This window comes from Vidua chalybeata, chromosome 5 (genome assembly GCF_026979565.1).
Source record: "Vidua chalybeata isolate OUT-0048 chromosome 5, bVidCha1 merged haplotype, whole genome shotgun sequence".
NCBI classification, from domain to species: domain Eukaryota; kingdom Metazoa; phylum Chordata; class Aves; order Passeriformes; family Viduidae; genus Vidua; species Vidua chalybeata.
This window is the reverse complement of record NC_071534.1, coordinates 23,382,802-23,395,067: the sequence shown is the minus strand read 5'-3', so window position 1 is coordinate 23,395,067 and position 12,266 is coordinate 23,382,802. Positions and strand designations below refer to the sequence as shown.

The 12,266-nt window shown below is 38.7% G+C and overlaps 2 protein-coding genes across 3 annotated transcripts in view; one reads left to right on the top strand and one right to left on the bottom strand.

Annotated features, from left to right (window-relative positions):
• Positions 1-1,135: 1,135 nt before the first annotated feature.
• On the top strand, positions 1,136-5,180 carry NOPCHAP1 (NOP protein chaperone 1). The gene is made up of 4 exons (XM_053943212.1): positions 1,136-1,215; positions 1,870-1,956; positions 2,660-2,796; positions 3,982-5,180. The coding sequence occupies exons 1-4, from the start codon at positions 1,146-1,148 to the stop codon at positions 4,165-4,167; spliced, it is 480 nt and encodes a 159-aa protein (XP_053799187.1). The 5' UTR covers positions 1,136-1,145; the 3' UTR covers positions 4,168-5,180.
• Positions 4,156-12,266, bottom strand: part of ALDH1L2 (aldehyde dehydrogenase 1 family member L2) — a 30,632-nt gene continuing 22,521 nt past the window's right edge. For both annotated transcript variants that reach the window (XM_053943209.1, XM_053943210.1), the window contains 9 exons: positions 12,078-12,183; positions 11,630-11,717; positions 11,101-11,194; positions 10,700-10,796; positions 10,105-10,203; positions 9,210-9,375; positions 8,561-8,666; positions 7,371-7,570; positions 4,156-6,453 (listed from right to left, as the gene is read on the bottom strand). In XM_053943209.1, the coding sequence (XP_053799184.1) occupies positions 6,398-6,453; positions 7,371-7,570; positions 8,561-8,666; positions 9,210-9,375; positions 10,105-10,203; positions 10,700-10,796; positions 11,101-11,194; positions 11,630-11,717; positions 12,078-12,183 (1,012 nt within the window). In that variant the 3' untranslated portion in view covers positions 4,156-6,397. The remainder of the gene's footprint in view (positions 6,454-7,370; positions 7,571-8,560; positions 8,667-9,209; positions 9,376-10,104; positions 10,204-10,699; positions 10,797-11,100; positions 11,195-11,629; positions 11,718-12,077; positions 12,184-12,266) is intronic.

Below are 12,266 nucleotides of genomic sequence, written 5' to 3'. Positions count from 1 at the left end.
TTCATCTTGGTCTTCCTATCTTGTTTCTTATAAACCATTCAGTTTTGGTTTTGCAGTTTTCATATTGTCTAGATATGAAAGGACAGAAACTGCAGAACAAATCCTGAATAACAGACTAGCCAGTGTCAGTTGAACTTGGTGGTTGTGTAAGTTTGTTTTCCAAAGGATGATTAAAATTCCCTCATGCTCTGATATTTAATTTTAGCTTCATTTATCAAATTCTGAAAATGAAAATGGGAGAGTTTTGAGAGACAAGCACCTACTGGCAGGCATTCAGGTGATATTACCTGCTGGCAGCTTGGTTCCACAGGCTCTTCATGGTGATGGGATGGACTTTTTGTGCCAAATCACAGAATCAGTCAGGTTGGATGGGACCATAGTGGATCATCTGGTACAACCTCCCTGCTTAAGCAGCGTTGTCCTTGAGCACTTTGCACAGAATTGTGTCCAAACAGTTTTTGAATATCTCCAGTATGGGAGACTCCACAACGTCTCTGAGCAACGTGTTCTAGTGTGTGGTCACCTGCACAGTAAAGAAGGTCTTCCTCATGTTCAGGTGGAACTTGCTGTGCAACAGTTTCTGCCTCTTGCCTCTTGTCCTGTTGCTTGGTACCACCAAGAAAAGCCTGGCTCCATCCTCTTGTCACTCTCCCATTACATACTTACGTACACTGACGAAATCTCCTCTCAGTCGTCTCTTCTCGAGGCTAAACAGGCCTCCGGCTGCCTCGACCTTTCCTCTTAAAGAGATGCTTCAGTTCCTTAATCATCGTTGCTGCCTCCGCTGGACCTGCTCCAGGAGCTCCATGTCCCTCTTGTCCTGAGGAGCGCAGAACTGGCCACAGCCCTCCAGATGTGCCTCACCAGCGCTGAGCAGAGGAGCAGGACCACCAACCTCGACCTGCTGGCAGTGCCCTTCCAGATGCCCGCCAGGACACCGCTGCCCCCCGTGCCTTTGCCCTTGCTGTGTTTCCGGAGGTTCAGCCCGTGTCACGACGCGGCGATCTGTCCCCGCGGCGATCTGTCCCCGCGGCGATCTGTCCCCGCCGTCGCGCGCGGGCAGCACCGCCGGTGCTCCTCCCGCCCGCCAGGGGGCGCGCCGCCGCCGAGCGCGCGGGCCGCTCCATTTCCGTGCGGACGGGCGCATGGCGGGGTCCGGCGGCGCGGCGGGGCCGGCGGCGGCCCGGGAGCTGCTGGACGTGCGACCCCGGCCAGGTGAGTCCGGCCCCGGCCCGGCGGGGCCGGCAACGGCCTGCAGCCAGCGGGGGCTCGGCTATGCCAGGCAGCCCGAGGGAGGGGCTCGTCGTGCCGCCGGTGACCCGCTGGTGATTGCATCCCGCGTGTATTGAAGAGCTGCCCTCCCGGGGAGGGGTAATGCGGAGTAAATCAGCGGGGAAATCCACGCTAAGCTATCGGCAGTCGTACCGACGTTTGTATAAGACCAAAGAAAAAAGTTAAAAAGACAGAGCTCCGTTGGCCGTCATAAGAGTAATGAGGATAATTAATGCCGAATTCCCTGGCATCGTCTGGGTTTTCCGGCGCTGCTGCTGCCCACAGTTAGCGGAATCATTGGCACCGGGATTTAAATCAGTGCGACTGGCACGCCTCAGCTCCCACCTCACGGAGCCTTGCAGAGGGGAATTAGAGGTTGTTTTCTTAATGTGTTTTAACTTTAGCTTAATCAAACTTTGTCTCAAAAACAGCTTAAGGAACTGTAGCTTAAACTCAGGGAGTGTGTGAGAGGTGACCTGCAGGGTGAGACCCCTGGCCTGTGCAGTCCAGTTTTTCTTCCAAGAGCAGTAAAAGCAGATGGCAATTACGGAGGACTTGTCAGCTTAAGCAGTTCAATACTCGTTTGCTTGTATGCAGGGCTGGAAGACATTTTGCTGATTAATTCAAAATGTAGCAGCAAGAAGGCCACAACTTTACAGACGGTTAAGGTGCCAAGGAGCAATGGTGAGTAAGGAGGAGTTGTCCCTGGAAGTGTGTCAAGTAGTAGGTAACTTTTGTGACACAACTTTTGCTTCAGTGCTTTCCTTTAAAAGGTAAAGAGAGAAGCTTTTGGGTTCAGTTTCTAGAGGTAGTAGGGTCTCCTCCCATTACAGTTCTATGTCCCACTGGTGAGTCACATAAATGCTGCTGCTGCAAAATTAGATTTTGCAATGCTAGGCATTACAGCTCTTAAGTTTTAGGGACAGATGGTTCTTTCCTAGTATGGACTTGTAGCTTGGGCTTCTTATCTCTTTTTTAGAAATAATTTCTCAGTATGATATATTTGTTGTATAAAAGTATTTAATTTAAAAAGGACTTCTGTCAAATTATTTTATTTTATGTTTTGTGATTGAGCTGGAATTTAAATTGTTACATCAAATTCTTTGTTGGATTAAAGTCTCTACAATGTTTCAAAGATAGCTTATACTTTTGTGGAGCTCATCTGAAACAGTACCTCTTCTTAAAGAAAGAAAACTAGTGCTTGGCTTATCAGCCAATTTTTCCATCTTCTTCGAGACCTTCAGTCTATACTTAATTATTGCAGACAGCTGGAAATTACAGTTGAAATGGAATCTGTTATAAAGGCTCATATCTGAGGTATAAATGTGAACACTAATGGGAATCTCTTTGACTTTTTAATATATATGTGATAATAATTTCTTTTCAGTTTTGGACCGAGTACAGAGCTTTTTACCACAGATGGCCCAGGCAAATGATGAGCTCAAAAGAAAAATGGTAACAGCACCTGCTCATCAGTTTGATATTGAACATCTAGACAATGAAACAGAAAAAGTTATAGAAATGGTAAATATGTTTTTTTATTATTTTAATGTAAATGTAGATGGGATTAAAATAACTCTCTGATCTTAGAATGAGTAATATGATAGATAAAGTGCAGTCTTTACCATTTTCTGTGAAGTCTTTACCATAGTCTTTGATCTTCTAATTTAAAACACAGATATAATAAACATGCTTATTTGGTTGAAATTTACATTCTGGTTTTCATACTTGCAGAATTTAATCACTGGGGGTAAAGTAGTTTAAGAATGGAATAAGACATGCTGTTGAATCTACAACTCTGAATCAAAAGTCACAAATTGTATTTTAAATGTCTCCTAGGTGATTATGTTTAGAAACTGGACAATATAAGGCATAACAGAAGGCTTTAGAGTAAGAGTAATAACTGGCTTTCAGCTCTGCTCTGTTAGTATTTTTAGGAATGACTAGATCTTGGGTTTAGAAGAGTTCTTAGTGTTGTTGTGATCCTTTGTTGATGGTATTTGTCTATTTATTTGCAGTCACACTAATATTTTATTTCTGGTTTTAACTGAAGTGCTGCAGCCACATGCTTATATAAGAACTTTGTTTTGAAGGTGATATATGTGCATGACCCAGCCAAATGCCTTCTGGCTAAGCAGACCTCAAAAATTATGGCTCTGTATATGGATATATGAGATCTCTTCAAAAAACATCCTGGTGGTTTAAACTGCTTGTTATTTTAGAGTAGTTGTGGTGCTCTGAATACTGCTACATTATAAGATATAAACTAGATTAATATATATATATATATATATATCTACATGTGTTTGTATGTTTGTCATGAGCCCTTATACACTAAATGATTTCATTTTAATTTCTGTACTGAAAAGTAGTTTTGATGTCTGCTGCTTGTCACTTTAAATACCTGATTTAGATAATCTGAGTTCAGCTATTGACTCAGTTCTTTCTTTGAAAGTGTTATGAATATGGCCTTAGATTTCCTATAGGCCAGTAATATTTAGGAATCTCTGAATCATATTTGTAAAATCCTAGGAAACCCTAAAAGTCTTTTTTATTGTGGTTGTGATTTTCTTATGGTAGCAGGCTGTTTAATGTGTTCACCTTGTTTTACTCCAGTGATAAAGTGCTGTAGTGTGTGTGTATATATATAGATATATATATATATATGTAATATATATAATGTGCTAACCAAGATTTTTTTTTTTCCAGAATGTGGCTGTAGTTGAACTGAATGATTCTGATACAGATGAAGAGTTGCTGACTTCAGAAGATGACTCGGAATCTGATGAAGATGATTCTGTAACTGATGAAGTGACAGTAGACAACATTAAGTTTCCTAAACAAAAAGGAGAAAAGGGCAAAATAGAAATTTTGGACAGCAAAGCAAATGAGTAAATCCATTTTATTTTACTTTAAAAAACCCCAAACCAACCAAATAATGTTTTCTCACTTTGAAGAGTTGTCCCTTAAAACCACTTAGTTTACATGGTGGAGAATTCCGGATCCACTCATGGCTGGGGAAGGCTGGATTTCTGAAGAATTAAGTTTGATTTGATTAATCAAATAACAGGAAAGTGGACTTCAGAGTAGTTTACACCAAGAAAACAGCTAGAGTAAGGGGCATTTGAAAGTTAAACATTCTTGTTCTGTTGCTTTGTTGAAGACTTTTTTATAGGAAGGTAGAAGTTTTTCCTTCAAGGGCAAGAAAGTGTTAACTAGGAAAAAAGCTTTGTTTTCATATTTCATGTCCTGTGAAGTGTTATGTACGCTCTCTTCACTATTAAACATGATCTTTCAGTACCCCAGAGGTATGTCTACATTGCATTCATGCTGGACACCAGAGATGTGGCTGAGCTCACTTCTAGCTGAGCCAGCCTGGGTAAGGACAGCCATGAGCAGAGGTCAGCAAAGGGTTACAGTACTTACCCTGTGTGCCTGCACTGGGCTCCACAGCAGCATGGGGAGCTTACAGGCCCCTGTGGGAAACCTTTGTGGCTGTGGTGCAAACACCCTCCATACGCAAAGGATCAAGGCTGCCTCTGGGGCTTTAAGCTACACTTTTCATCCCCCAGGTTCCCTGCCACGTTTCCAATTTCCATTTTGTTAACTGTCACTGACAGAAGGATGAAAAGGTGACTTTTCAGCTGGCCTGTACTTAAGTTGGCTTGACACAGTTGTGAAACCAGAATCAGTGAAAGTGTGTCCCATTTATACTTACCTCAGATCAATCAAGTACAATGGTTTGGGCTATTCCATTTACTTCATAGATCAGTTTGCATTTCAGAAGTATCTGTCATGCTCTTGGATGTCATTGTTTCTTAAAGGAACTTTGTATTTTCTACACCATTAAAGTAAAATTTTCTATACTGTATTTGCTCAAATATTAAACTTAATGTCATGGCTTGAAACCTGCAGTTATTTCTAGACTTTATTTTGAAACCTGTACCTAAAGTTCTAGTTTTAATACCTGTTTCTGTAGTATTTGTGGTAAGAAATAACAAGGATTCTAGTCTTTCTTTTACAATGTGGCTTAAATATAAGATGGAGACATGATTTACTGATTAAACCATGGAATATTTTAGTGAAGGGGAAGGATGAGGATCAAAGAATCAGACTGCTACCTTTAATAGCAGCCCACAGATAAATGAAGCTTTGGGTGTTTTTGCATTTTGAGAGCAAGGAGTCTTAACAGGCTTAGTTAAATAAAGTCTCAATCTATAGAAAATTTCTTCCAAACTGAAAAAAGTTTGAAAGCCAACATTGGACCTTGGTCATTTAACAAGGGATTTTCCCAGAGATTAAAAAGAACACAAAAGTGTGAAATACATAGTAATAATCATACAGTATGAAACAGTGATTACAGTCCATGTGCACAGACACAAAATGTGATTTTAATCCATTAATGTAACCACCTTTCAAATTGCAGGCAGATCACACATTCCATATCAACAAAAAAGTAGAAAATATTTTCAGTAACTTTAGCTTGATATGCATAGTTTAACACCAATTTTGAACTCTGTATGTACTATACAAAGATCATAGTAAGTGCACTTCCTTGCATTGATTTACTTCTTATGGCACAAAGGTTTTCTGTACTGCTGAAAAGTCACCAGAGCAGAGTGTTTAATTGCTACCATAAAACCTGAACTGGTTTATAGCAAAAATGGCATAATCAGTATATTTTAGTTAAACTTTGGAAGCCTAATGACTAAGGATTTAAAATGATCATGTAAACATTATGCCACAGAAATGTGAAGTAGGTGTGTGAGAACTTATTCTTCAGTTCTATTTAAAAAAAAGAAACTGAACCATATTTTTGGGGGGTTTTGGTGGGGGGGAGGATGGGGGAAATTGTGCTACCAACTGTTGCTGCTACATAATTTAAATAACTTCAGGGTGATTTCCAAAAGCCATTGTCTGTCAGACTAAAATCTGGGCCTAATTTATAGAAATGAGTATTTTACTTTGTTGGGTTTTTTTTGTTTTTTTTTTTTTTTTTTTTGTTTTTTTTTTTTTTGGTTGTAGCACTGCAGTCAGCATATCCTAGGTGTGATATCAAGTGCTTTGCGTAGTCATCAAGATTCAAACTCTGCTGAAAGTCTGCTTCCCAAGTGAAGCTGTTACTTTAATATTCCACAGTGATGGTTTTGGTTCTGAGATATTCGTGAAGAGCTTCTTCACCTGTACAAGCACAATATTCACCTGTTAGAACAGGAGCTAAATGAATTTTGTCAGACCGTAACTATTATCAAGAAAAAAATTTGAAACACTGTAGCCAATATTTAGTCCTTAAGGAACAATGAAAACTAATTACCTTCCCACTGTGATTTACAGACCTGGTTTGACAAGAGGCCAGACACAACAGATGTGGAAGAAAAAGGAACTGGAATTTAACAAGCAGCTGCTCCCCGAGCAGCAGCAGTCGTTAGATGGCCATTGGGGGCTCATAGCTGAATTTATGAACTTTGCTTCTCCTCTATTAAAGGTCATAGGTAGAGAAACTGTGTGAAAATCAGTAATCTTTTTTATCCTGATATCATCACTCATTTTGGTTTCAGGAAATGTCTTTGGAGATTGCAAAAGCAAAAATCTGTTGTGTTAAAGAAATTTAGTTTTCCTTTTTTCTCCATCATGAAGCTTGATCTGCCAAGACTTACATAGCTTCTTTGACAGAGTGGACTTCACTTTTCTAAAAAGTTGTTTTGAAAAGAGAATATTTTTCAATGCATCTTTTTTCTGTGGCTGTTGGCAAATTTTGGTGGCATTTTTAGGTATTAAAAAGTTTCCCATTCTCTTACTTAGAGGAGAAACCTAAATTAGCATTCTCTCTGAGGGAAAGAATATTTTGGCCAATATCATTGTTATTTGACAGCCTTCTGTAGCCTGTACAGAGCTCTGGAAAAGCTGTAATTTATTTGTCTGCTCTCAGAGCAGTTGGAGAGGAATATTTTGTGTTATTTAGCAAATGTACAGGAAAGGCTGAATGGGAAGTATTGAAGTGGGAATATTTAGGGAAGGAGAGGAATTGGGTTACTGTATTGTAATTCTTTCATTGATTAGGACTCTGAGACAAGAAATGAGGGAAGGAGACAACTTACCTAAATCTTTCCCAAAGCCAGACAGCTTAAATCCACCAAATGGCGCTGCCACATCAGTTTTGTTGTAAGTGTTAATAAAAACTGTCCCAGCTTCTATCTTTTCACTGATGTAGAGAGCTTTGTTTATGTCTTTTGTGAAAACTCCTGAAGCTAAGCCATATTCTGTGGCATTTGCCCGTTGCAATACTCCATCGACATCCCTGTGGGGGAAAGGAATTATTTAATTGCAACTAGGTAAAATAAACAGGTGTTAGCAACCTTCCACCTTCAGTGTCATTGAAGCAACTTTTCACATGGTCTTTCTTCTACAGTGAGTTTTTTTAAAGATGACTTATTAAGGACAAATCTGTGTGTCAATCTGACAGATCCACAGCAATTCACACCCTTGCTTCAAGCTTGTGAAGCTCTAACCTCACTTTTCAAAGGTTAATATCTACACTGAGAAATGCCACAGGAATTGCTGCTACTGTATAACTTGGGAATTAGAGCAATACAAAAATGCTTGTAAAGCAGAGCATGGCAGCAGATGATGAATCAGTTTGCTAAAATTTTGTCCAGCTTTACAAGTTAATGCAGAATAAAAGCTGGAATTTAAACTGCTATCAAGACACAACTTTTCAAACCATTTCCAGAGTACTATTTTCCATCTGCATCTTATCTCCATACAGCTTCAAAAAATCAATAGTAGTTTAAAACTTTAAAAAATTCAATGCAGTCCCTTAAGACTACAGAATTTATGGATGTGAAGGATTATCTACATGGGTGGTTCTTAACTTTATTATTGAACTGCAGAAGATGAAACCTGATGGAAATATTTATGTGAAGTTTCTATGTAGGGTTTTAATCTTATCTGTATGTTAAATAATTCTTATGATCTGGAATGAAAGATATTAGAAATGACAGTTTACAAAATATACAGAGGAATTTTCAATGTGCCAGTGTTACAACAATACACAACACTGCAGTCTTCTGTAACAGGAAAAATAAGTAATTCCACTGGGAAAAATACACATTTTATAATTTGATCAAGCTTTTGCAATTACCACACAAACTTCACTAAAACATCTCACTGAATACTTCTAGGTATTCAGATTGGTCTAAGGAGATTTAACAAAATGCTGTGTGAGCTGTCACTTCTTCACTTAGGGTGAAAATGGGAAAATCAAGTCTCTAACCAGAGGAGAACATACCCATTTTTAAATTTAGAGATGACCATGACAGGACCAAAAGATTCTTCCTGGGCAATATACATATGGTCTTCAACATCTGTGAATACAGTGGGTTCCATGAAGAAACCTAAAGAGAAGATAGAGCAGTGTTTGAGCATGGTAAAAGTGCTTAAGGGTTTGCTTTTGTCCAGGTCATTTCTGTCCCATGCTTTGAGGTCATAAATAACTTGCAACTTGAAACAGAAAACAGATGTGAATGAAGTATGAATGGAAATGCATGCACTTCAAGAGAAATGGCAGACAAAAGGGTAAAAGAATGGCCTGTGTTGATCAGTGACAACATGTACTGTTCCCTGCCAGGCCAGAAGGTCTGCAGCCCAGGTGACTCCTGGAGGGAAGACCCTGTACTCTGACAGCAGGAGAACAAGGTTACAGCAAGTCACAGGGGCCACTGCTTTTCTTGCTACCCAACAAGATAGACTGTAAGATCTAAATAAACATCTCATACTTCATTTGCACAGCTTCTCATCATAGGAGATTTGAAAGCTCTGTGGTATCATGTGCTTACCTGGTCCCACGATACTGCAACTCCACAAAATACAGCTGAGACAATCATGGCAGTTCTTGCATAAAGTGTAAAAGTTCTAAATATCTCTGGAAAGTATTTTACCTGGTCTACGTACTTGTCTTCCTCCATACACTAGAGTGGCTCCTTCTTTTACTCCAGTTTCACAGTATTGCAGCAGCTTTTCCAAATGTGCCTTGTGATTTTGCGGACCGTGATCTGTAGATCTGTCAAGTGGGTCACCAATTTTCATCTTTTTTATTTCTTCAACCTAGGGGTTACCCAATTAAAATGAAGTTACATAACACAGCAGTATTGTTAAAGTGACCAGAAATTTGGAATGCTGCATTTTTTGGTGCTGTGAAGATTGAATCTAAGAAAATACTGGAATCTTAGATATATAATCATTCTCCCTTTTTAAAATGAGGCTTTGTCTTTTGTTTCATATTCTCTAATTACTTCTGAAAGTTTTTGATGCTTTGTTCATGTGTGTATTCTCTTCTGCTATTAAGATAGGTATGTAAAATATTAAGTTTTACCAGTGGTAAATTACTTAAGACAGTGATTACCTGTTCTTGAGCAAAATAAATGAATTCTCCAGTGGCACAGCATGGTGACAATTGCATTTTTAATAGTGACCTTTGTATTATTTTAGCTAGGCTTCCAATATTCCTTTTTTTTGACTTTACAGAAGCCTTCTTCAATCACATTGACCTGAGTTCAGTAATTATTTGTAATCTTATTTTCCTGGTCAAATATGAATTATCACTGAAGGTACAATATCTATTTAACTGTCACTTATCTGTGCATTACTGGTGCAAATATCTCCCTTCAATGCTTCCTTTTAATCATGTAAGAGGTTCCTGAGAAGCAGCACTGTCTATCATAAGCAATAATGAGAAATTAGGCAATTGAAAATAAGAAACACAAGTGTCTATAAAACTAGTGTATCCTGCCGCAGTAAAGCATATGCTTAAACTTTAGTCCTTGAATATCTTACCACTTTTCTAACAAACTCATCATGAATTGATTCTTCCACAAACAGCCTGCCAGCTGCAATGCAGTTTTCTCCTTTGTTGAAATACACTGCTCCCATACCCTGATCAGGAAAAAACCATAAATATTTATATGCATTTTGTTCAGTCTCCATTCTGTTCCCTAAGGTTGCATGCAGTGTTTGTGACCCCAGAATTTAATGCTTTATGTTAGAGGATATCACCAATGCAACGTCTTATTTATGAACTTCGAACACAATTTGGCTGGTAGGGAAGGTGAATTATTATTATTGATAATTGATGAATGATTGATCGATTGATTGATTGATCAATTGATGAACTAAAAGCTATATGGCAATAGAGAGCTCAATTCTTTGTTTTGTTGTAATTTCTAATGTATATTTCTTGGGGCAGCATGAATAGTTAAATTGTGCTGGCATAAAGAAATATCTGAGTCTGTTTTCTAACAGATCTCAAAGTTTTTAATGCAAAGGATCCCTGGTATTTTTTTTTTTTTTTGGCACGTCGAGAAGAACATTGCACTACTGTGAGGATGTACCACAAAGGCTTTGAACAAATTGTACTTCAAGGTAACATTACCATTTTTACGGCTCTGTCAAGTTCACAGTCACTAAATATGATCAATGGTGATTTGCCACCAAGTTCTAGAGAAACTTTCTTCAGGTTAGCAGCTGCACTGTAAAAAATAAAAATAGTCATATAAACCCAAAATAGTCATATAAACCAAATCTTTAATATATTTTTCCATTATTTCCTTTGAATCATAACTAGTGAAAATGTATAAACCTCTACTGTCCAGTAGTGACTTAATAGAATTCTACATAGTGGTAAACAACCATGTGTAGCTGTGCTTTTTCATTACTGCTACATATATATCTAGTATATATATCTACATATATATCTACTGCACAATATATCTAGTAAGATAGTTCAGAACCAGACTAAGCAGGGTTTATTTATGATTCTTCTGCTGAGAGTACCTCTTCATGATCTGTTTACCAGTTGGTGTTGAACCAGTGAATCCAACTTTGCGAACATCTGGATGTTCAGAGAGGTGCTGTCCCACTAAGCCACCTATCAGGATGAGGAAAGCAGAGTAACTGGATGGTACATGGACAATTTTTACTATTCCAGCAGCAGCACTGTAACACAGAAGGAGCTTACACCACAAATCAAATACAGTATCACATCCCTACTTATATTTGCAGATTTATTACTATGACTATGACTAAGCTTTACAATCAAATGAACATGTTTCTCTGTAATATATCCTTTTCCAGAGTGTTTGTGTCAATTGTGTGAGCTTGTAAAGGGTGTAGGCTGACAGCTTCTACCACTAACTAAAGACAGATTTTTCCAATTCTCTTCTGGAAACATGTGAAATTGCTGTGTGAAATAATGCAAACCTAGTACCTGTGAACAGGTCTATGTAATAATCTTTAAAAAGGTGAAGAACTTCACTAGTTTTAGCATGACCTCTCCCAGAAAAATGATGAGTTCAAGTTTTACCTGAGCCAGGCAGAATATTTATAACGCCCTTAGGAAATCCAGCTTTAGCTGAGAGTTCTGCAAACTTCAAGGAAGTCAGAGGTGTGACCTAAGTAGAAACATTTAGATTAGGTCTCCTGTTTTAATCAAATGCATGATGATACCTTTTACATTCAATACATCTTAGTTTTGATACAATATTCAACTTCTTACAGTATTGGCAAATTAGAAGTGATGGCTTCTTATGGAAAATTAATTCTTGGAAATGAAATTAGCACCAGAGCAGAATTGGAGTCAATCAATACTTTGTATCACCATGGCAGTTTGTATTATTATAAATGCATTTTCAAATATACGACACAGTCAGCCTATGACAGATCAACCTATGGGTGAAATCTGCTACACTGCCTAAATCATTCTGCCTGAACAGGGGCATCTGGGCCATCTGTAGATTTCTTTTTGCTCCTACCTGAGCTGGTTTGAGTACGAGGGTGTTGCCTGCAGCCAAGCACGCTGCGCTCTTCCATGCAAGCATCATCAGTGGATAATTCCAGGGGATAATAATTGCACAGACACTTCAGGTAGGGAAAAACAGGGAAAGATTACATATTTGATGGCAGCTTTTCAATGGCTTTCCTGCATGTCAAGGCTGTCACTA

What these genes read in the sequence shown, in the direction of transcription:
- NOPCHAP1 (XM_053943212.1), top strand. Translation starts at nt 1,146, where the DNA reads ATGGCGGGGTCCGGCGGCGCGGCGGGGCCGGCGGCGGCCCGGGAGCTG. An exon ending in TAAGGTGCCAAGGAGCAATG is followed by an intron (nt 1,957 to 2,659) that starts GTGAGTAAGGAG and finishes ATTTCTTTTCAG; the next exon opens with TTTTGGACCGAGTACAGAGC. An exon ending in CAGAAAAAGTTATAGAAATG is followed by an intron (nt 2,797 to 3,981) that starts GTAAATATGTTT and finishes TTTTTTTTCCAG; the next exon opens with AATGTGGCTGTAGTTGAACT.